At 44.2% G+C, this 25,897-nt stretch overlaps 1 protein-coding gene and 1 long non-coding RNA gene across 2 annotated transcripts in view; one reads left to right on the plus strand and one right to left on the minus strand.

Moving 5' to 3' along the window:
- The window catches only part of LOC137426454 (uncharacterized), a 147,181-nt gene extending 127,103 nt beyond the window's left edge, over positions 1 to 20,078 (minus strand). Inside the window, exons 1-3 of the mRNA XM_068115002.2 lie at positions 19,813 to 20,078; positions 12,912 to 14,544; positions 3,106 to 3,213 (exon numbers count right to left, since the gene is read on the minus strand). Of these exons, the coding sequence (XP_067971103.1) occupies positions 3,106 to 3,213; positions 12,912 to 14,492 (1,689 nt within the window). The 5' untranslated portion in view covers positions 14,493 to 14,544; positions 19,813 to 20,078. The remainder of the gene's footprint in view (positions 1 to 3,105; positions 3,214 to 12,911; positions 14,545 to 19,812) is intronic.
- Positions 20,043 to 25,897, plus strand: part of LOC137426453 (uncharacterized) — a 54,994-nt gene continuing 49,139 nt past the window's right edge. Inside the window, exon 1 of the long non-coding RNA XR_010984309.2 lies at positions 20,043 to 20,093. This is a non-coding gene — a long non-coding RNA (uncharacterized LOC137426453). The remainder of the gene's footprint in view (positions 20,094 to 25,897) is intronic.

A 25,897-nucleotide genomic window follows, 5' to 3' on the forward strand; every position in this document is an offset into this window, starting at 1 on the left:
CGACAAACGATCGACATTCAGAATCTGTCCGGGGCTCAGTGGCGATGCTCGAAAGAGCCCTCGGAACAAAACTTTGAGAAAAACATAACCTCCATCCACCTTTGGTGGCGCAGGTAACAAGAAAACTTCACGAACTGGTCCATGAATCACGATCCCTTGCTGATACGGAGGTGTATACTTTGAGAACTGGATGGACTACGTTCCACCTTCTGAAACCCGCATATGGAGCTAACAACCAACGACACACACACACCAAACTTGGGGGAAGTGCTGTCACTTCCCGGAGCACTCTGGGTATCAGTGAGGCCACAACAATGCAATCCCTTTCTCATCGCACCCAGTCGTGCATTTCTAAAGGAGGAAGTTTCTTATCTCCATGGATGTTAACCTATGAGGATTGTCCACGCTCACAACCGTTTAAATGCTGAACGTCAAACAAGGAAGGAGCTCGTACCGTTTGAAAAGTCTTTGGTGTGACTGAGCCAAGGTTGAACCGTTGATGTCCGAGAGTCGGAGCGGATTCTCCATCACACCACCGAGTTTGTGTTATATCTGTCTTACAAAGGATAAAAATGATCAAAGTTTGGAGCTTTTGCACTTCCTGGTTTACAAGCATGGGCGGCCGTATTTGGGCTTATCTACGGTATTGGGACATTTGTGGCATGCCTCTATTGTTAACTGAACTGACGAAAGCACAATGATTTTTTGTCGTACAAAATATTAAATTCAGATGTGGCACACCCTGGAGAGATACCAGAGATAGTTTGGTGCAAATAAAATACTTCGTTGGATTTTTATTTCAAATGAAGTTCCATGTCCACCCTCCTACAAAAGGGTGAAAACGTGACACGCCAACATATATCAAAATAAAACATGATTAGAATCACATATATGAGGTCAAGTTCTTTCCCTTATCTCTATAATAATAATTACAACATCATTAAGTAAACTTATCGCGTTTTTTTTTTTTTTGAAGTCGTTTAATATTTTTTCTGAATTTTCAAAAATGTAGTGCGCGTTCGTTATGGCGTCTGTCCCCGAAATTACGAACGTGAAAGATAGGTTTTCACTGATTTGTTGTTAATTTTAATTCATATTTTCAAGTTCTTACAATTGTGTAGAACACCGGCTTCATTATGCTGTAGATGTTTTTTGCGTGAAGAGATGATCGTTTGCGAACAAAACGATCGCAAAATGTAGAATTGCATTCTGTCCCCGTTACCAACGTTACCATATGTTCAATATTATGGCAGGTAGGTTTATGCAGATCCAGTTCAACAGAAAGTCTCTCGATTTTGATAAATTTACGGTATACATGACTGATGGATTGCAAAGCTGCATTATGATGTATTTTAAAGGTGTTCAATGAGTATTTGGTTTAAAAACAAATAATTAATGTGGGGCAATAAGTTCAGAATATTTGTCACTGACAAAACTTTATCCAAAACTGACAAAAAATATCCTTATCTTTATAGTTTTGGATAGTGTGCACTCTAAAGAATGAAATATGTAAAAATGAGAATCTGCTCATCAGCTTCATTTTTTGTCCTCCATGTAATACAAATATACCCCATTACCGTAGATAAGCCCATTTACAAACGTCGAGAGATGTTTCATAACTTCATCTGATTCTCTGTATCTGAACAAAAAAAAAAAATACACTTTTGCCTTTAAATAAATTGTGTTTTCCATCTGAAACATTCATGTTCCGATTCGTGTTCAAAATGCAACATTCGATTTAAATAAGTCGTTCCTCGGTCATAAACTGATAAGACAGTCGGACCTGAACCAATTGCTTAACCCCGCTTTTCCCTTTGCACGTGCGGGGTAATAAAGCGTGACACACACAAGGATGTATGCTTCTCCTTTTAGTCACAGCTGCATCCATTAACACACAATTTTGCCTCAACCCGGTGCCATGGCCAAGGAAGAAAAATCTTTTAAATGTAGACAAGCCTAGCAGGAAGTAACCACCACATGGGCACGTATTTCATTCTTATTCATTATTTTACTCTTATTTTATTTATTTATTATTTATTTTACTAAAAAAAAAATTTATTTTTATTTTTACATTATTTTATTTATTATTTTTTCATTCTATTTTTTACTCATTATTTAACTGCCAAGATGTCTTGACATATGAAGAGTCCTTTAAACTGTGGCTTTGCATTTCCGAGCACGACCTATGTTCGTTTTGTTCGTGAACCTTGCATAACAGACGTGATGGGAACCACATAACACTAATCACCACCATATTTGTTAGAATGCAGAATCTAAAAACGGTTATTCTGCCCTCAAGGAGAATAAACTGTTATTCCTATAGCTTTTCTCATAGATACTCTGCCCTCAGGGCAGGAATATTTTTTACAAGCAAGGTCTCGACCCCAACTTCCTTCAGTGTAGATTATCAAATTGTATTGTACATTTGACCTCACATGCAACTCCAACATGTTTGTAATCCAGAACAATTAAAGTTTACAGTTAGCATGATAGTCACTTGTTAATACAATGATCATCCAAGTTATGCAGGCCCAATGGATCACATGTTTGGTTACTTGCAAAATATTACGAGACGTATCAATCTAGGAAATTTTCCTAATTCACGTTGATGGCCTAATTTATCAACAGGAAGTGGACGAGGCGAGCAGGCAATCTTACTTCCTCTGCAGCCTTGGCTAGTAATGTGTGTTTCCGAACTTTAGTATATTGGTTTCGGGAAGATCAGACACAAGTCCACAGCCAACCCTAACAACAAGTTAGCCCTAGCAACAGCCATCACCACAAAGAGCAAATACACCTGTCCTGTACTTGTTTCTGCAACTCACTTCCTAATCCTGATGGCATACACTTCTGGATGTGGTTAGGAAAACATCAACCTTGTCTGAAACCAAGTATGTACAATGTACATACTAACAGCTCATGTGATGTAAAACCACAAAATTTGTCAATTTGTTGGGGCATTCAAAGAGATATATTAGCAATTTGTTACCAAAATCACGTGCGCGAAATGACCATGTGGAGAATACGGCATTTGCACTGCGGTTGTGTCACTGTTGGAATAGCGTAAATGTCAAGGACGGCAATAAACGCAGGGATACCTCTCACCTTGACATCGGAGAAATGCAACTTCAGCGCGTTCGAGCTTGGATATCTTGTGTAGAAAAACATCAACTTGGCCTTCTTCAGATGGTTTGGAGTGAGGCCTTCCTGCAGGTGCAATTAAGTTAAGGAATCCAAAGATGGCTATATTCTCAAAATCCCATGAATAACCAAGTGTAAGGAAAAGAGCATAACAATGACAGGAATTATATATAACCCCGGAAGAAATATCTGCTCTCGTGACACCTTTTTCACCAACATCCGTTCCCTTCGCCCACCATTCAGTACCTCTACCTCGTCCACTATAAGGCAACTGGAAAGTCACATGATGCAATTCCTATATTGAAACCTATCCCTGGGCCATCGGACATCTCCAGCTGGATCCACTGCACCTGCCCAGCTCGTTGAGTCGGTGGTGTATTAATGTGACTCCTCTGACACTGTGCCTCCCGGTGAAGTTACTGTTCCTCCCGGTGAAGTTATTGTGCCTCCTGGTGAAGTTACTGTGCCTCCTGGTGAAGTTATTGTGCCTCCTGGTGAAGTTATTGTTCCTCCCGGTGAAGTTACTGTGCCTCCTGGTGAAGTTATTGTGCCTCCTGGTGAAGTTATTGTGCCTCCTGGTGAAGTTACTGTGCCTCCTGGTGAAGTTACTGTGCCTCCTGGTGAAGTTATTGTGTCTCCTGGTGAAGTTATTGTGCCTCCTGGTGAAGTTACTGTGCCTCCTGGTGAAGTTACTGTGCCTCCTGGTGAAGTTACTGTGCCTCCTGGTGAAGTTATTGTGCCTCCTGGTGAAGTTACTGTGCCTCCTGGTGAAGTTACTGTGCCTCCTGGTGAAGTTACTGTGCCTCCTGGTGAAGTTATTGTGCCTCCTGGTGAAGTTACTGTGCCTCCTGGTGAAGTAAGTACCACGTATTTTAAAATCACCAAGCACTGGCCACCATTCCTGCATTATTGGAACATTCTTTGCTCTCCGGCCTGCCCACTAGCCAGGTGTAGGTTTGTCTTTGTACCCTTAAAATGAAACCCTGCAATGCCAAAGTAGGAGGATAAGGACTTCTGCATTTTATTTACATGCGGCGTAGGACTTGCGACTGTGTGCAGGACACAAAGATGCAATATGGAATAAATGTAGACCAATATTATGATTTTAGGGTGGAGGTGGAGGAGATTATAACATTTTGGATGGGATTTCAGATTGGGGAGTTTCCAAGATTAAACACCGAGATTCCATGGGGGAATGCAACTTGTAATCGTTGCCACTGTTTTGCATTAATTATTCAGGCAAGGCAAGGCCTGTCCCTTTTGGCTTGTCTTGTACATTGCTGTGGTCAATATCAGGGAAGAGGATCAGCGAGAATAACATGGATGACATCATGATAACAACATGATTGTTTTCGGCCGTCACAGTGAGGGGAAACTCCACGGACACCATCAAAATTGTTAAATATCCAATCTAAGTGCAGAATAGTTGACACAGATGGCATCAGAACTTGTCGCATTTCAGAGTGGTGAAACAAAGACACCTGAGAACCTCCTGTTGCTGTGGCTACTCAAAGTTAAGGGTTGGAGCAAGTGGTGCTGGGACAAAATATGGGCAAGATTGAGCGTCCTTGAGCGGTCTTTTCACTATGCCGTGGCTCAGGTGACGTGGAATCCATGCTCCCACTTGCCTGGAAGTTGGGCATTGACAGGTATACCCAGCATTCCGACACATCGTGCTGGAGAAATTTCATTCTAAACCTCTCTCTCATCCGTTGCTGCTCAACTCCACTCAATGTCTGGCATTAAGTTCACATATGTAACTTGCATGTTGAGATCAAGACCTCAGTAAGAAATGACAGAACTCTGAAAGTCTATCTCCTTTTTCTGTGTCCACATGTCCTTTGTGTTATTTGTGTTTAAAAACCTGTACACAGATTTATTTCTTAAATTAATGATTATAGCCGGCGAAGCCGGTGTTGTGAATGAACGCGTATTATGTTGAAAAGCCAGATTTTGCTGGATCCCTAGAGAATTTCGAAGCTTTGACGCACCAAATCTCTCCATGGAGGCCGCCATCTTGCGGATGCGGAAGTATGCATAGAAATTGCGAAAAAGTTCAATAGGAGTTTGTTTCATCCGTCTTTTTTTGATTCACAATCTTATGCACCTCTAATTTGTAATTAAAATACTTTAAGACCAACCTCGTTCCCCGGGCCCGCACGGGCCCTGGTTATCTTCAACGAAAATCGTCACCAAACACCGGAACCAATGAGATTCGAGCATTTGAAAAATTATTTCAAAAAAAGCTTCTTACCACGTTTCGGAGGGTGAAAACGGCGTCAAATATTCTAAAATTGACGAAGAATTATTTTTTAGAAATCTCGCGGCCGCAGGGGATAGTTTTTCACGGCCGGAAATATCCGAAGTTGAGACGGAATTCACCGAATTAATCAAGAAGGAAATTTTATAAATTTTCATCTCATCCAGAATGCAAATGGTGTCATTTTGAACTAGGTACGGTACCTACTACACCCACCTACTACCAACTACCTAACCTACTGATGCCATAGTAATGGGTAAAATAGTGGCAAGAGGCTTTGGCTTCGCTGGCTCATTGCGGCTTTGCAGTAGGGTCATATTATGTCTTGACATAGGAGGAGTCCTTTAAACTCTGGCTTTGCATTTACGAGCACGACCTATGTTCGTTTTGTTCATGAGCCTTGCATAACAGACGTGATGGTAACCACATAACACTCATCACCACCATATCTGTTAGAATGCAGAATCTAAAAACGGTTATTCTGCCCTCAGGGAGAATAAACAGTTATTCCTATAGCTTTTCTCATAGGTACTCTGCCCTCAGGACATGAATATTTTTTACAAGTCTGCCTAAATGGAAGTTTTTGAAATTAACAAAAAAGGCGATTCTACAATGTTCAAATATATAGTTCAATTGAAAAAAATAATAAGATTTTAATGGTTGTAGGAAAATTTTTGCTAGTTTACCGCCATTGATGCACCGTCTTTTACACCACCTTTTAACACGTTACATTAGTCTTCATGCCTGTTGTTTGTGTCCTTTATAAGGTCCTTAAGAACAATAAGTTTCCTGTTTGGAACGATTTTCAATTTTGCTTGACTGGCAGGCAGGTAGACAAAGTAAAAATATTATGTCACTCCTCTCTGCGCATGCGTGATCAGGATGAATACAGAGTCAACGTAATACTAAAGTCCAGGTTTGTATTCCAATTCGTGTTCAATATATAACATTCAATTGAATTTATTTTTGTTTGTTTACTAAGTTGAGGCTCGTGTAAGAGCGAGCACATAGAACATATAATAAAGGGGGCAGTAGCCAAGAGGGGAGAGAGAGGGAATCACAATACCAGTAGAGAACAGGGACATCGGGAGATCTGTGGAAGGGAGAGGGCTGTGGCAGGGTACACGGGATAAACAAGATCGACACTACAAGGACCTTCAGGAAAGAAAACGGAATTTGAAGGAGGTGGATTTGGGGTGTATTAATGGGGGTTTTCTTTTTGTATACTAAAAGTTTGTAAACGTATTTGTAAGTTGTTCCTTGATCATAAACGTACGTTTGTAGGCAGACAGGCAGACAGACAGGCAGACAGACAGGCAGACAGACAGACAGAAGTGAACCAATTGCTTTATCCTGCCTTTCACATTACATGCGCAGGGTAACAATCATTACTTGGATAAGAACAACCTGATCGACTAAGGAATTCATATGCAAGTATCAGAAGCACGAGCATTTTCTGGAAGATTGATTTGAGTGCTATTTATTATTGGGATTATGTCCATACTTAAAAAAAATAGTAGTTATTGTGGTTGTAGCTGGACTGGCTCTGGTCGTGTCTGGTCTGGTCTGGTCTGGTCCATGTCTGGTCCATGTCTGGTCTGTTCGTTTGGTCAAACCTCCCTGCTCTGTTATATTTTTGCAGGTCCATGGTACAAGGATGACCATCACATGGGGTAAATCTAATGATTTTGATTGCAAGAGCTAATAGATTCAGCAATTATGACAATCGGTATCAGTGGGGACATTTGGGATCATTGAGGACATGTTGTACAGTCGTGGCCGAAAATATTGGCACCCTTGCACTTTTTTCAAATAATGCCCCGTTTCTTCCAGAAAATTGTTGAAATGAAAAAATATTTTGGGATCCACATATGTATTTCTTTGGTTTTCAGTGGAACAAAACAAAAAAGCTGAAAAACCTACGAAATCTTAGCTTATTCCAGACAGAAATCTTAAAATGGCCCGGACAATATTATTGGAACCTTTCAGAAGTTGTTAGAAATAATTAGATTTCAAGCAGGTAATTCTCCTTTACTTTGGAATTGAACTCACCTGTGGTGAGTTGCAGGTGCCTCCAATATAAAAATCACTCATTCAATCAGTTTGAATGGATAAAAGGAGTCATTCTGCTGTTTTGTGTCACTGTGTGTACCGCAATGAGCATTGAGAAAAGAAAGAAAACCAGAGAATTGTCTGAGGAGGTTAGACACAAGATTGTAGCCAAGCATGGACAATCTCAAAGCTACAAGTCCATCTCCAGAGACCTTGATGTTCCTGTGTCCCCCGTACGCAATGTTATCAGGAAGTTTAAGGCCCATGGCACTGTAGCCAACCTCCCTGGACGTGGCCACAAGAGAAAATTCATCGAAGATCGCAGTGAAGGATTGTTCGAATGGTGGAGAAAACACCACGATCAACTGCCAAACAGATTCAAGGTGACCTTCAGACACAAGGTACGACAGTTTCAACTTGCACCATCTGTCGCCAACTCATTGAAAGGGGGCTCTATGGTGGGAGACCCAGGAGGAGCCCACTGCTGAGAAAGCCTGACTGGAGTTTTCCAAAACACACCTGAACAAGCCAAAATCCTTCTGAGAGAATGTCCTGTGGACAGATGAGACCAAGTTAGAGCTTTTTGGTAAAGCACATCATCTCTATGTTCACAGAAAACAAAATGAAGCCTTTAAAGAAAAGAGCACCTTCCCTACAGTCAAACATGAAAGAAGTTCAGTGATGTTCTCCCCCCCCCCCCTTGCATATGGTACAGAAGAAGACGCCGAGTGACTGGAGTCCATGTGGCAACTCCAGAGCTCTCAATTGCAGCACCATCCACGATTGCTACTCCATATGCTACCTGCAGGATTTCACTTCAACCTTACATGGGATGCGAGTATTTGCAAAGCTTGATTCGGTGCAAGCATATCAGCGAATACCTGTTGAGATGGCTGAAACCCATAAGACTGCAGCCACCACACCTTTTGGCTTATTATCTTTTTCCAATTGACCTGAAATTTTAAGAATTTGCATATTGGATCACAGAATTGGTTCACCAATACAAATCTAGAAGCTGATTATTCTTTTAGATCTAAAGCACAAAGTTCAAGGCTGCATAATATTAAAAATTTTCAATTTGTATTTTTAAAAACTGTTTTCTTTATTTTGAGCGTACGGAAGAGGAAGAAGTCTGAATACAAACGGATGCAGACGGGCTTTGCATTTTCAGATTCTTTCTGGTTCTCTCTTCATTGAGTTACACTACACTCGCACGTCTCATGATGGTTGCCATCCTTATCATGTTAAGCTTATTGACGGTGTCTATTTGAGTTAGAATACCAGATGGAACATCCATATCGGCATCAACTCTGGACTGCATGCTTCAAGATGCTGCACCTCCTGCTTGCTCTGGCTCCATGTTGACAATTTCACTCAAATTGAACTCTGTGAAGGCTGTAACGAGCTATCAACTTGCTATACTGAAGTTGAGCATTATTATTATTTCGTTGCGATAGTATTAGAAGGCCCCAGTTGGTGGCTGTCGTCATCAACGTTAGTCATAGCTGTTATTTAATTCCATTGTATCGAGACTAATGCTTACCTTATTATACTATCCGTCCCCTTAGCAATGGGTTCCTAATCACAGTAATTGTGCCTTCACGTTTTGTTCTGTACAGCAATAAAATATACAAACAAATAACCTCGCTGTACCAGGAGCCGAGGTTTTGTAAACAATTATTTAATGCAATAAAAACATCAGGTTTTTCACGCACGTTTAAAATTCTGATAACGAAAGAACCTGCACAAAACTGTAGCCATACCGTCGATTTGTAGCTTGTACGATGGCTTAAAGATAACATAATTACAGCCGATCAGGGAAAAAGTGCGGTTAAATTCAAATTTCGGAAACAACCAAATTTAGAACAGTTTAGAGACCCAAGACCTCAATGCAATGGATATGTGTAACACTGATCCCAGCAAATGTACTGTTTTCCAGCACTTCTTGTGAGACAAAGGGATATCAGGTTTACACCAGCAATAAAAATAAAAAGTCTCTTCGAGGAAACGTCTGTGTGCGGTGATTCATGTTTAAAAAAACAACAAAAAAAAACAAAAAAAAAACCTTTTGCAAACAAGCTTAGAACATTGCTGTGTGTGCAGATCTGAGCCTGATTAAACTGACTGCCTTGCCCCAGTTACTCGGTTACTGACGCCGCTAGCTAAAGGTCAGGGAAATAATTCAGGTAGAAATGACTTATCTCAACTATGTTGTCTGAAACCGGAGATGTTTGAGCAGGTGTGTGAGGCAGGTAGCGAACATAGACACCCGATTACAATCTGCTAACACTTAAGGATAAATGAGAACCCTTCATTGATGACGCTTGCATTTTCAAAAACCACCGAGCTGACTCCGGCCATGTTCTTGGCAATGACCGGGAGACAACATGAAGAAGAGCTCGCTTATTGCCTTACGGTACATTTGATGAAAAATAAGTAGTTGTATCTTCCTTAAGATTAATACTAAGCAACTTGTGTTCCCTTTTGCTGAAAATAAAATAGGCCTCATTTACTTGCGGATTAAGCGAAACATCTTCAGCATTATTTCATTCTATTATCATACTCTTCTTCACCCCCACCTTTCTACCCCTTCCCATCCCTCCTCCCAACCTATTCAAACGCCATCTGCCCGAATTGCACGCAATAACATCCTTCTTTATCAGCACAGGTCATCACAAGGTCTCTCGCAAAGGCTCAGCCAGTCTGTAAGCCACCTGCTCACAGAGGCAAGACACACCTGATTCTGCTTTTACTAGCCTCGAAAGGATAGAGGCCTGAAAGAAATGAAGATGAGATTTGCTTGGCAACTCAACTTCGGCCCACCGTGTTTCCATGGATATTCCACCTGCTTGTTCACGCACCAGGAAGAATGGCCGATGTCATCTGTCAATCTCGATTGAAGGACGAATGTTCATGAATTTATTTTTATAATAGGAATTTATTAAATACGAATTTGCGTATGGTGGTGGAGTGGTTAGGACGATGGACCGGCCTCCTCGAAGTTGTGGCTTTGAATATAGCTGAAGACAGCTGTATTGAGGATTTGAGAAATAATCTTGTGCAACTCAGCTTCACTCAGAAAAATTACCATCATTATGACGTTGAAATGCAGCAGACTCATTCGATGGACCTTGGGATGGTGGTGGTCTGGTCTGGTCTACATGGTACACATTGTGGTTGACTTTTAATCTGCTCAGGGCAACGTGAGATGAGCAGCATTCAAAATCGCCCAAAACCAAATATAAAAATAAATAAATAAAGTTATTCTATGCCATAGTTCAGATAAGCATGAGCTGTGAATAGGACTCCAGGTGTGGTTCACAATAGGATTAAAAAGTGCACTTGTGCAACCCTATCGTTCCCAGGTACACGAGTGAAGTAACGGAGCCACTGTACTGATACCGAAGAACTACAGTAAGACCTCCAGAAATGTTTACAGTTTACCTCTACCACCGAAGGTAGATGGAGGTTATGTTTTCACTCCTGTCTGTCTGTTGTTAGTTTGTCTGTGAAGACGATATCTCAAAACGTTGTGGACGGATTTGGACGAACCTTGGTGGACGAGTTGGTTCGGTGTCGAGAACAATCCGATTCGATTTTGGTTCAGGTCTGGATCCAAATCCGGCCTATCAGGAGGATACAAAACAAACTGTTCAGACTGGCAGAGGTATCCAAGTACCATTGTAGTTTTGATTTGGAACAGGTTGGTTGTGCGACAAGGACGAATTGATGAGATGTTGGTGAAAATCCGGATCCTGAATCTGATCCGATAATGTTTCAAGTGGTTCTTCACCATTGAGAGATAAGGCTAACACCGATATATGGCAGGATATTCCAAAAGGTTGTGGATGGATTTAGCCGAAACTTGGTGGATGAGTTGGGCAAGTGACAACAACAACAACAAGCCGATTCGATTTTGGTTCAGGTACAGATGCAGATCCGGCCTATCAGTGGGATACAACACGTAAACTGTTTGGCCTGGCGGAGGCATGTGATATACCGAGTGTCGTTCTCGTTTGCTTTTCGCTACGTTTTCGAATCTTATATTTAGCCGGTACCAACAACATTGTCTTTGGAACTATTTTACAGGAACGTTGTTTCTACGATTAATGCAAAGTGACGTCACTTAAAGTCCAGAGCAGTTATGGTGGTGGGCGTTGTGTTATTAGGGGGTTAGAGTTGGCTATATATTTTGTATCGTGAGGCCGCTAACCGTCAACGCAGCACAGAAACACATCCAAGCGAACCTCAAAAACAGAGCTGAAGTATTGTGAACCGACCAGGCCTGCATCAAAGGTAGTAGGAGACATTCCAAATCTCTGGCCAAATTCCAAATCCTGCTCCAACCTACAGGGGGAACTGCATCAGCAGCACGGATGTGCCTCTAGTGGATGATGCGAGCCACAGCGATGTTCTGAATATGAAAGAAGAAGAAGAGGAAGAGGAAGCAGAAGAGGAGGAAGCAGAAGTAGAAGCAGAAGAAGAGAAGAAGAAGAAGAGGAAGAAGAAGCATCAAAGGCAGTCAAACGATCAAGGTAAGTGTTGCCAGTGAAATGTGAAATATTCCCTTCCGCTGTAATGTTTCTTCGTAAATTGGATGTCTGTGTTTTCCATTCTATTTCTGTGGTCAAACATAAGAGGAAGAAGAAACTGGACATAAGAGGAGGAAGATATATCTTATCTTATGTCCTTATATCTTATCTTATCTTATATCTTATATCCTGACTTATCTTATGTCCGGTTTATATCTTCCTCCCATAAGAGGAGGAAGATATAAACTGGACATAAGAAACATAAGAGGAAGAAGAAACTGGACATAAGAAGAGGAAGAAGAAGCATCAAAGGCAGTCAAACGATCAAGGTAAGTGTTGCCAGTGAAATGTGAAATATTTCCTTCCGCTGTAATGTTTCTTCGTAAATTGGATGTCTGTGTTTTCCATTCTATTTCTGTGGTCTATCCTATTAGGAGCAAAGTATATAATGGAAAGAAAAATGCATTATATATGTATTTCAATCATAATTTAGTTATCTTAAATGATTCTTGCTCTCGCTCAAGTTGTGGTTACAATGCGTAATAGTAAGTTGTTGCTTCAACTTTTCAACCTGGAGTTAAAGAGGAACCTGGGTTAGGGTTAGGATAAAGGTGTTCAATTACACTTCCTCGTTTCAATAGGCACATCCTGAAAGAAGTTTCATTTCCTATTATGTGAATTAAAACAACAAATAAAAGGGGGGAGAATGGGTGGGCTAAACTGATAAGACCTTGTCGACAATGTTTTTATGATTATTAAAGTTTTATCCAAAAAGATTCAACAAATGACTAACAAAAAGCAAAAACAGGTGATCTAGCAGAAAGGGAATCTCAAAACCAACCAAACATACCTTTACAAACATTGCTCTGGCAGGCATACAAGAAAAGCATCGTTAACAAAAATTATAGCTGAATTAAAAAGGATATTGCAGTGTTGGCATTTGGTAACATGTCGGGAATCTCGCCACGCTGGAAGTTCTCACCCTTTACAAAGGGGTGCTTGTCACTCATGAATCCGATAGACGCTGGAGATGATGCAAGGCAGTTACTTGCAGAATGCCCCCGATGGCCTGAAGCCTCGCCATGATACCTGTTAAGCAAATCTCTCGATGCCGACTGAACTGTGTCAGAAGTGCCGCCTGCGTAACGAAAGGTAGTTGCCCTACACTGGGCAGGCTTAATGTCTAATGCTGTAAAGGTCGAACCTTGAAACATCCGACTCTTCTGGTTCCCCTTTGGTGCGTGATAAGTCATTGGCAATGGCGTGGGCACCATGGGCAGAACATGGCTGTCAAGGCACTGACCCAAAGGCAAAAGGTGAGGCTGATCCGGAGACGGTTTTCGAACAACCAATGGCAGCGCCTCAGTTTGATCACTCGGTGGACTGTGCTTTAGGGTTGGTTGCTGGCCTGACTTATTGGGCTCACTGGTAAACTTGCGAGAGTGCTGCTCACTGCTTGAGGCAGGAAGTGTACTGCTTGAGGTGCCACATGCTGACCCGTACTTTTGGAGATTGCTTGGAGATTTCGATGTAGAAGCAGAGTTATTACATACAGGCTTTTTACCAACAAAAACCTCAACCACAGCGTCAACAACCTGAGCCAATGATCCCTGCAAGCTGCGTTTTAACATGTCAGCGAAGTCCTCACTCTGGCGCTGGCATAGCCATGCCGTCATCCCATCTCTAATACCATTCCCCAAATGTTCCTTTCTGAGGCAACATTCAGTGTCCTCATCTTCAAATGCATCGTCACTCTCCTCCGCCTCTGAACCGCTCCTGCTTGTGCCAGGCCCACTATAGGCCCTCCGCAACCTTTCCTGCAGCTGCCGCAATTGAAGCTGCAACTCTTCGAGCTGCATTTGAAGCTGCCTGCGCTCTTCGGCCCTCTGTGAACGTCTATCAGATGTCTTCCGACAAGCAACACCTGCCATATTGTTGTGTTGTTGCTGTGGAATCCGCTGCTTTCGTTTATTCTCTCTCAATGCCTGCATATCCTCATAACCCAATTCATCGACAGATGAAGATTGACACCATGTTGTTACACCTTGCTGCAGCATCCCAAACTTCAACGGCTCTGACCCCCACGGTGGAGAGGCATTTCCATTGAAGTCACTGTTGCCAGCATTTTCCATCTGCCTTCCGGGAGAACCACTCATGCCACGGATAATGTTCTCAACACGAGCACGCTTAGCGCGGTGCACATGCTCAAATGAATCAGGGGCCACAGCAAATAGCTGACAATGTGTTGAAAGACCCCCACCACAGTGTCCAGGATTGGCGCAAAGAATAGCTCGAGTGTTGTTCAGGGGATCGGTAAAGGCAGGTATGTTGGATGGTCCTCTATTTGCTTGTCCAGTGGAAGTTTCTGCATCATCAGCACATTTCAAGTTCTGGAAAACACTCTCGCCTGGTGGAGAACCCCCTCGTTTGCAGCCATTTATATCGTTCTTGAGAAGCATGGAGAGTACAGGAGAAGAACGAGGATTCTCTGGTGTGTGCAGACTCATAATGCCTCTTGCAAAGTCCGAATCAAAAAAAATTCCACCGTGGTCCTTTGGTCTGAATATAAACGAGGGGAGAGGGGGTCAGAGAGAGAGGGAGAGAAAAAGAGATAGGGGTGGGGAGAGAAAAAGGCACAAAGCGAGACAGAGTAGAAGAGAAGAGCAGAAGAAGAGCGGCAGAGAAGAAGTGAAGAAGAGAGGTAGAGAAAAAGAGATATGGAAAAAGACGGGAAGATGGAGAGAAATTGACACAGTGAGAGATGGAAACACGGATGATAGACACCGTAAGAGATAGATACCATGAGAGATAGATACAGTGAGAGATGGAAACACGGATGATAGATACCGTGAGAGATGGAAACACGCATGATAGATACCGAGAGAGAGAGATACCGTGAGGGAAAGATACAATGAGAGATAGATACCGAGAGAGATACATACCGTGAGGGAAAGATACAGTAAGAGATAGCTACCGAGAGAGATAGAAACATGGATGATAGATACAGTGAGAGATACATACCATGAGAGATAGATACCGTGAGAGAGATACCATGAGAGATAGATACCGTGAGAGATAGATACCGTGAGAGATAGATACCGTGAGATAGATACCGTGAGATAGATACCGTGAGATAGATACCGTGAGAGATAGATACCGCGAGAGATAGATACCGTGAGAGATAGATACCGTGAGAGATAGATACCGTGAGAGATAGATACCGTGAGAGATAGATACCATGAGAGATAGATACCGTGAGAGATAGATACCATGAGAGATAGATACCGTGAGAGGTAGATACCGTGAGAGATAGATACAGTGAGATAGATACAGTGAGAGATAGATACAGTGAGAGATAGATACAGTGAGAGATAGATACAGTGAGAGATAGATACCGTGAGAGATAGATACCGTGAGAGATAGATACCGTGAGAGATAGATAACATGAGAGATAGATACAGTGAGAGATAGATACAGTGAGAGATGGAAACACGGATGATAGATACCGAGAGAGATAGCTACCGAGAGAGATAGCTACCGAGAGAGATAGCTACCGAGAGAGATAGCTACCGAGAGAGATAGCTACCGAGAGAGATAGCTACCGAGAGAGATAGAAACATGGATGATAGATACCGTGAGAGATACATACCGTGAGAGATACATACCGTGAGAGATACATACCATGAGAGATAGATACAGTGAGAGATAGATACAGTGAGAGATAGATAACGCGAGAGATAGATACCGTGAGAGATAGATACCATGAGGGATAGATACAGTGAGAGATAGATACCATGAGGGATAGATACAGTGAGAGATGAAAACACGGATGATAGATACCATGAGAGATAGATACACGGATGATAGATACCGTGAAAGATACATACCGTGAAAGATACATACCGTGAGAGATAGATACCGTGAGAGATAGATACCGTGATATATAGATACCGTGATACATAGATACCGTGAGAGATAGATACCGTGAGAGATAGATACCGTGAGAGATAGATACCGTGAGAGATAGATACCGTGAGAGATAGATACTGTGAGGGATAGATACAGTGAGAGATGAAAACACGGATGACAGATACCGTGAGAGATAGATACACGGATGATAGATACCGTGAAAGATACATACCGTGAAAGATAGATACCGTGAGAGATAGATACTGTGATATATAGATACCGTGATATATAGATACCGTGAGAGATAGATACCGTGAGAGATAGATACCGTGAGAGATAGATACCGTGAGAGATAGATACCGTGAGAGATAGATACCGTGAGAGATAGATACCGTGAGAGATAGATACCGTGAGAGATAGATACCGTGAGAGATAGATACCGTGAGAGATAGATACCGTGAGGGATAGATACAGTGAGAGATGGAAACATGGATGATAGATACCGTGAGAGATAGATACACGGATGATACATACCATGAAAGATAGATACCGTGAGAGATAGATACCGTGATATATAGATACCGTGAGAGATAGATACCGTGAGAGATAGATACCGTGAGAGATAGATACCATGAGAGATAGATACCGTGAGAGATAGATACCGTGAGAGATAGATACCGTGAGAGATAGATACCGTGAGAGATAGATACCGTGAGAGATAGATACCGTGAGAGATAGATACCGAGAGAGATAGATACCGAGAGAGATAGATACCGTGAGATAGATACCGTGAGATAGATACCGTGAGAGATAGATACCGTGAGAGATAGATACCGTGAGGGATAGATACAGTGAGAGATGGAAACATGGATGATAGATACCGTGAGAGATAGATACACGGATGATACATACCGTGAAAGATAGATACCGTGAGAGATAGATACCGTGATATATAGATACCGTGAGAGATAGATACCGTGAGAGATAGATACCGTGAGAGATAGATACCGTGAGAGATACATACCGTGAGAGATACATACTGTGAGAGATACATACCGTGAGAGATACATACCGTGAGAGATACATACCGTGAGAGATACATACCGTGAGAGATACATACCGTGAGAGATATATATATATATATATACCGTGAGAGATAGATATCGTGAGAGATAGATATCGTGAGAGATAGATACCGTGAGAGATAGATACAGTGAGAGATAGATACCGTGAGAGATAGATACCGTGAGGGATAGATACAGCGAGAGATGGAAACACTGATGATAGATACCGTCAGAGATAGATACCATGAAAGATAGATACCGTGAGAGATAGATACCGTGATATATAGATACCGTGAGAGATAGATACCGTGAGAGATAGATACCGTGAGAGATAGATACCTTGAGAGATAGATACCATGAGAGATAGATACCGTGAGAGATAGATACCGTGAGAGATAGATACCGTGAGAGATAGATACCGTGAGAGATAGATACCGTGAGAGATAGATACCATGAGAGATAGATACAGCGAGAGATAGATACCGAGAGGGATAGATACCGTGAGGGAAAGATACTGAGAGAGATTGATACCGTGAGGGATAGATACCGTGAGGGATGGATACCGTGAGGGATGGATACCGTGAGTGATATATACCGTGAGGGATATATACCGTGAAAGATAGAAACACGGATGATAGATACCGTGAGAGATAGACACCATGGGAGATAGACACCGTGAGAGATAGATACCGTGAGAGATAGATACCGTGAGAGATAGATACCGTGAGAGATAGATACCGTGAGAGATAGATACCGTGAGATATAGATACCGTGAGATATAGATACCGTGAGATATAGATACAGTGAGATATAGATACCGTGACAGATGGACACCGTGACAGATGGACACCGTGAGTGATGGTCACCGTGAGTGATGGTCACCGTGACAGATGGATACCGTGACAGATGGATATCGTGACAGATGGATACCGTGACAGATGGATACCGTGACAGATGGATACCGTGACAGATGGATCCTGTGACAGATGGATCCCGTGACAGATGGATACCGTGACAGATGGATACCGTGACAGATGGATACCGTGACAGATGGATACCGTGACAGATGCATACCGTGACAGATGGATACCGTGACAGATGGATACCGTGACAGATGGAGACCGTGACAGATGGATACCGTGACAGATGGATACCGTGACAGATGGAGACCGTGAGAGATGGATACCGTGAGAGATGGATACCGTGAGAGATGGAGACCGTGAGAGATGGAGACCGTGAGAGATGGATACCGTGAGAGATGGATACCGTGAGAGATGGATACCGTGAGAGATGGATACCATGAGAGATGGATCCAGGGAGAAATGGATAGAGGGGGATATCGATACGGGCAGAGATGGACACAGGCAGAGATGGACACAGGCAGAGATGGACACAGGCAGAGATGGACACAGGCAGAGATGGACACAGGCAGAGATGGACACAGGCAGAGATGGATACAGTGAGTGATGGATACAGGGAGAGATATATACAGGGAGAGCTGGTTACAGCGAGAGATGGATACAGGCAGACATAGATTCAGGGACAGATGGATACAGAGAGAGATGGATACAGGGAGAGATAGATACAGGGAGTGATGGATACAGGCAGAGATGGATACAAGGATAGATGGAATCAGGTAGAGATGGATACAGGCAGAGATAGATGCAGGGAATGATGAATACAGGGACAGATGGATCCAGGCAGAGATGGATCCAGGCAGAGATAGATACAGGGAGAAATGGATCCAGGCAGAGATGGAACCAAAGAGAGATGAATACAGGGACAGATGGATACAGGGAGAGGTGGATACAGGAGAGATGGATACACCAGGAGAGAGCTAGCGAGAGGGAGGAAGAGAGCGGAGTTAACTTGATGTTTTTTTTTGTTTTGTTTTTTACACAAGTCGTGTAATTGCATCATATTCTACACAAAAAGTTGATGTTATAATGTCATTTCATAAAATAAATGCAATTTCCCGATTTATAATAATTATCCATTTTCCAATGAATTGAAAAGAATTGTCGCCTTTAATCGATAATTTACTAAATGCAAGTGATCGATTATTATTTAGAACACGCGAATCTACTGTCATAACCCAAGTCCCGACGTTCGTGGTCAATTGATCACGTGATCAGCGCATCGCTCCCACGTGCTTACATCATGAACTTGAATCCAACCAATGACGAGAAGGAAGAATTAAAGAAATTCCCCTTGTGCTTCCATTAAGTTGAAAACGATTATAAAAGGGCGTCTATGATCATTTACCGTCGATCTAATCTCGATCCAAAGTGTCTGCTGTTTGTGTCTCATACGTTCGTTCCCGCTCAAAATCCCCATTCATGATACGACCCCTCGACGACCCCCTCCGACCCCCTCCTCCCAAAGGGGAATTCCAATATAAAACAGCAAACGAGGTTAAAGTTTGTTATACATGAACAAATGGTCAAACGAAGGCAACAGGTATACAAACACCTCGACGGGCACCAACACCTGTTCAGGTGCTAATGCTGCCATTTGAAGACAATTTGCCCAAGTCCCGGGATTTCGAGGATTTGCGCTAATCGTCCCGAAGCCGAATGACGCCGCGTTCCGTGATCGTGGGACAAACGGCTTTTTGGGGGGAAAACGGGTTTACAAGGAGCGCACGGAGCTGGCAATTCCCCCCCGACCGGCTCGATCATTCACGGGGAACATCATTAATGGATGTCCGACGACCGACCGAGCGACATTTATAGACAGTCGATCAAACTTGGAGCGCTTAACGAGCGGGATGACATCATAAGCTACTCCTCGTACTTCTTCGCACGAACCTCGTGTCCCGTGATCGGTCCAAGTGCGGTCAACTCGTACATACCGGGAACCATGGACTGTGATCTCTTGGGTTGCGGCGTTCTGTAGGCGCCGTGAAACTAGGACTTGTACCAGGACTCGGTTCTTAGAGGAGCTGGAGTGGGAGAAGCCCGGGAATTGTCCGCCCCGCCCCCCGGGGGGCGGGGTTTGCGTCACGGGGCGGGGCACGACGGGATGTCCAATGGGCACTCACGTCCACACGACCGCTCCAGGGCGACACCTTTCGCGGTGTCCGGGACTTCCTAGACTCACAGACTCCTCTGCTTGTGTGACCCTCTGACCCTGGTACATGTACAAGTACAACGACTCCCTCCCGCTCTTCCTCGTGCGTTATTGATCAATGGGAGAGAGACGCGTTTCCCGCGCGTTCCGGATGTATTTCATTAGGACGTTTTAGCTACATCGATGTTAGAGCTGCTGTTCTGCGGTAATAGCATAACATATAGCTAATAGTAATAACAGTGCATGCTCGCGAGGTGGGATGAGAGAGGGGCACATACACTTATTACGTACGCACGGGGGGGGGGATCGTTGAGGTCAATGTTGAGAAAAATAATAATTACGAAGATTTATTAAAACTGTCAGCACGAGGAAAAACAAAGAGTAAGAGAGTGTTAGAGGAGCAAGGAGAGAACAGACGTTTCAAATGAGATACGAGTAAGGGTAACGGGGGGAACGGGAAGGGGGTTCGAGGGAGCATTCGGGCGACGAGGGAAGTCGGGGAGCGGACGGATGTGGACAGAAACTGCGCGTTTGCGTACGTAATAAATAGATGATCGGTGCGGGGCCTCATGCTTTACACGTACAATAACAGCATGTGATGCGCACGAACGCTGTACGGATAATAACAGGTGTGATCTAAAGTCTGAACGAATGAAAGGTCCCGGTGCATTCCAGTTGAAGTACAGGACACGGATAAACGTACGTGTTGTGCGCGATCCGTGCTGAGAGCGATCCGTGCTGGGAACGATCCGTGCTGAGACTGGGAGCGATTCGTGCTGAGAGCGATCCGTGCTGACACTGGGGGCGATTCGTGCTGAGAGCGATCCGTTATAGGACAAGGAGTGATCCGTGCTGAGTGCGATCCATGTTGGGAGTGATTCATGCTGAGAGCGATCCGTGCTGAGACTGGGAGCGATCCGTGCTGCGACTGGGAGCGATGCGTGCTGAGAGCGATCCGTGCTGCGACTGGGAGCGATGCGTGCTGAGAGCGATCCGTGCTGCGACTGGGAGCGATTCGTGCTGAGAGCGATCCGTGCTGAGACTGGGAGCGATTCGTGCTGAGAGCGATCCGTGCTGAGACTGGGAGCGATTCATGCTGGGAGCGTTCCGTGCTGAGACTGGGAGCGATCCGTGCTGCGACTGGGAGCGATCCGTGCTGAGACTGGGAGCGATCCGTGCTGAGACTGGGAGCGATGCGTGCTGCGACTGGGAGCGATCCGTGCTGAGAGCGATCCGTGCTGGGAACGATCCGTGCTGAGACTGGGAGCGATTCGTGCTGAGAGCGATCCGTGCTGACACTGGGGGCGATTCGTGCTGAGAGCGATCCGTTATAGGACAAGGAGTGATCCGTGCTGAGTGCGATCCATGTTGGGAGTGATTCATGCTGAGAGCGATCCGTGCTGAGACTGGGAGCGATGCGTGCTGCGACTGGGAGCGATCCGTGCTGCGACTGGGAGCGATCCGTGCTGAGACTGGGAGCGATGCGTGCAACTGTTATCCGAAACTCTTCGCCAATTCTCACTCATTTTGTTTGCGACCACTGGGGGATTTCAACTGGAGAGAAAGAATGAAAAAATAAACAATTGGAGGAAGTGTCATGCGATTTAATACATTACTGAACAGTCTATTTCATGGCAAACAAAAGGAAGAGAAATACTGAGTACAACCTGCACTTATTATAATTATCCTTCTTGATCCAGCGCAATCACGGTATTAGAGCAGCTATTCTACTTTTTCTTTCAAACTCTTTTCAAGGCTCAGTCAATAGCTTCTAATAAAAACAACACACACACACACACACACACACACACACACACACACACACACACACACACACACACACACACACACACACACACACTTGGCCGGGCACCTCGAGAGGGAACGCAGCAGAATGATTTGTTATTTTGAGTGTTCTAATAAACCATGGTAAAACCACACCAATGTAATTGCAGAACAAAACAAGTAATTGTATTAAGAACTCTCACATACACAATAATAACACTCTTGAAGAAAGTACCGTGAAAATATCACTTGTTTCAAACGAACAATACATATTATATATAGTACCATCATTCCCCAATACTCTCCAATCAAGAAACTCACGATACGCCAAACGTGAGTGGAATGCAACATTCCACAAAGTCCGTGCACGAATCCCCATGCGGGGTGAAGGTCGAAGTCGTGCAGAACGACAAGAACAATATGCAGGTATCGGCGCGGCTGCGGACGAGGACTTACGAGGTGAGAGGTCCATACGGGAATCGAGCCGATATGGAAACCGACGGCGATCGACACGATGGTGTCGATATGGGAATCCCAACGACAAAACACGAAGCACCAAGCGGTCGGCCTCTTCGAGGAAAAAATGGCCGATCGGCCTGCAATGGAGGCGCTTGATTTCCCACCGACAATAATTCACGCTTTGAAATAAAACCTGAGACGCAGGTTTAATTGCAATCGCAATAGAGGACGATGTCGCGGGCAATCCCTTTTACGGGAAGTCTCAACTCATTCGTGACCAATATCAAAAAAGTCCGCTCGCAGCCTCGATGCGACTCACGGCTGTGTCTCTCATGGCCGCCTCCTCCTCTCTCCTCTTCCAGCTTCTTTGCCGCGTTTTCCTTTTTCATTCACAAACATTTATTTTTACCTTTTACTAAAGTCATCTCCATTTCACACAAAAATCTTAACAACAATATTACCTGAAACTAAAAATCCTAAGTATATAATAACAACAAAGGTGGAAGTGACAAATCCGTAACAATACACACACACACACACACACACACACTAACGGAGGTGGACACTTTGAGACTTTGTGTACTCGGCATGCTGTAAAACTTTGTGCGGTGGGTAACATAGGCTATGTAGCCGTAGCCTCACACATAGGTATTACGGGGGTGGGGAGGGATAAATTCTCTATATAAATGTGTACTGTGTAGCACCACCCTGGTGGTGGTGGCAGATGGTGTTACAATTCCCTCTTACCTGGGCAACGCTGAGGTCAAAACACTTCGCATGGGTGAATTTGTCCTCCCCTTTCTACCTCTTCCTACTCCCTTACCCTTCTCATGTCTCCTCCACTTCCCTTCCCCCCTTTCCCTCGAGCAACCCCGGGTACTTCAGCTAATGGTACATAATGAAAATGATACATAATGATATTTTAAATATGAGCATGTCTATTAATTACATCCGAATGATATGTGAGCACATCTATTATTTACGTAGTAATGCAGTCAGTACCTTGTCTGAATGAATGATCGTTTTAAGGCCATTTTCCACTCTAGAGCGGGGATTTGCCTTGCGGGCCCCATGACAATCATGGTTCCCTGTTTGAAGCAATGTTTTTACGACCTAATGCCCTTCCTGACGCCAACCCTTAGTCCCCTCTGATGATGCTCAGGGATAATGTGTATCTATTCTAAATCGGGGTACGCACCATTTCCCAACAGCAAACAAGCTGGTACTCAATTTGCCAACCTCTGAAGTATGACAGGCTGATTCAACCCCCCTGGCGTTAATTCGGCGATCAACCGGGATGCGAACCCAAGATCCGAGGATCCCAAGCCAGCACCCTAACCGCTAAGCCAACACCAGTCTATTAATTACATTTCTTTGAAACTGAGTATGTCTATTAATAGACGCTTTAGACATTAGTAACTAATGCAAAGTGAGCACGTCTTTTAAATATGACGTGCTCACTTTGGGGAGAGAGGGGTAAGGACACAAACACAACATTTGAGAGCAGGGACATCGAGAGAACTGTGGGAGGGAGAGGGCTTGCAGGGAGGTGGGAGAGGTATAAAACATATGGACACTGCAAGGACTTCCAGGAAAGAAGTTGGAATTTCGAAAAAATGTATCTCGGGTGAATTAGCGGGGGTAGAAAAGATCAAGGTTTTGGATGGGGGAAGATAAGAGATGGTGGTGAACAGCTGTTTTAAAGACCTGGAGGGAGGAGTGCGATTGAAGGGAGTGGGGGAGGTTGTTCCAGAGGCGGGAGAAAAGGGGAATGAAAGAGTGAAGGTGAGCAGAGAGCCTAGATTTTGGCAGTTTAACCATAAGAGGGTTGCTGGCAGATCTTGTGCGACCTGTAGGAATATTTGGGGGACAGAGCACAGAGAGAGCTGGGGGAGCTAGGCCGGAGAGGATTCGGTAGAAGACAGAAAGACCACCAACCTGCCTGTGGTGAGTGAGTGAAAGGCCCTCGGAGTTAGCTTCATCGCAGGAGATTCCAATGATTCTGAACGCTTTGGTTTCAACAGCGTGAAGACAAGCTAGGTGTGAGGCAGGAGCACCGGCCCAGAGGGGGGAACAGTATTCCATTGAGCTGCGGATGAAAGCCTTGTATGTGGTGAGGAGCTCAGGTGTGCCAAGGAAGGACTTTGCACGACGGAGGATGCCCAGTCGGCGACTGGCTTTGGAGGCCAGCTTGGAAATGTGGTTTTCCCAAGAAAGATCATGGCAGATAGTGAGACCCAAAAGCTTGAGCGACAGAACTTCTTGGAGAGGATTGTTGAGAAAGTAGATGGGAGGGTTTTCCAGTCGGTCTTTTCGGAGAGACATCGTAAGAGTGTGAGATTTGTCAGGATTGAAAGACATGTTCCACTTGTTTGACAAGTCTGTGATTTTGTCCAGGTCTGCAGAGAGTGAGGAGGCTGCAGGCTGCCGATCTGAGGGATGAGGAATGGAGCAGCAGAGAGTGGAGTCATCAGCAAAGAGATAGAGAGGATTTTCCGGAGAGTCAGAGAGATCATTGATGAAGACCAGAAAAAGCACAGGGCCCAGAACAATACCTTGGGGAACTCCAGCCAGAACAGGAAGGGGAGATGAGAGAAATCCATTCAGGGCCACACTTTGACTACAACAGGAAAGGAAGTCCATGAGCCATGCATGGAGATTTCCATGAACACCATAAGAGGATAGTTACCAGGGCTGGGTGCCAGACCGTATCGAAGGCACGTGATATGTCGAGGGAGACAGCTCTGATTTCCTGTTTGGCATTGAGGACCTTCATCCATTGTTGAGACAGCAGAAGCAACATGTCCAGAGTAGAATGACCTGGTCTGAATCCAAATTGATGATCGGAGATCAAGCCATTGGAGAAGAGGAACGATTTGATATCCGAAGCAATGATGGATTCCATGACTTTGCTGATAATTGGGAGCAGGCTGATTTGGTCTGTAGTTGCAAGGATCTGTTTTTGCACCTTTTTTGTGTAAAGCGGTAATGTTTGCTGATTTCCAAGATGCTGGCAGATGACCTTGAGCAAAAGAGAGGGTGAAAAGAACAGAGAGAGGGTGAGATAGAGTGGCACAGCAGGATTTTAGGACCCGTGGGCTGATGCCATCTGGTCCAGTTGCAGAATCAGAGTCGAGGTTTGACAAAGACTTCTCCACCTTGTCAGGAGAGATGGACACAGAGTCCAGGAGCAGTTGGGTTCGACTGGGAAAGGTGGGAACAGAGAGAGATGCGTTTGGCACACAAGATTTTGAGGCAAACACAGAGTTGAGGCATTCGGCTTTGTCACATGCGGTGTCAACTGTGTAGCCATTTGAGGTGAGGGAGGGGATGGAGGGGGAACAAACACCAGAAACGGATTTGACCAGATGCCACCAGGATTTGGAGGAAGGAGACAGGTTTGACAATTCATTCTTGAGTGTGGAGAGATAGTGCTTCCTGGCACTCTTGAGGGTAGACACACACTTCTTCCAAACTTGGTGAAAGGAACTGAGATTACCTTCAGTTGGATTTGCCTTCCAAGAGGCAAAGGCAAGTTGTTTCAGGGCAACTGCCTCACCACAAGATTCAGTGTACCATGGATGGGAGGATGGGTAAGACAACTGAAGACGAGATGGGATAAA

Source organism: Myxine glutinosa, chromosome 5 (genome assembly GCF_964187855.1).
Source record: "Myxine glutinosa chromosome 5, kmMyxGlut1.1, whole genome shotgun sequence".
Lineage (NCBI taxonomy): Eukaryota > Metazoa > Chordata > Myxini > Myxiniformes > Myxinidae > Myxine > Myxine glutinosa.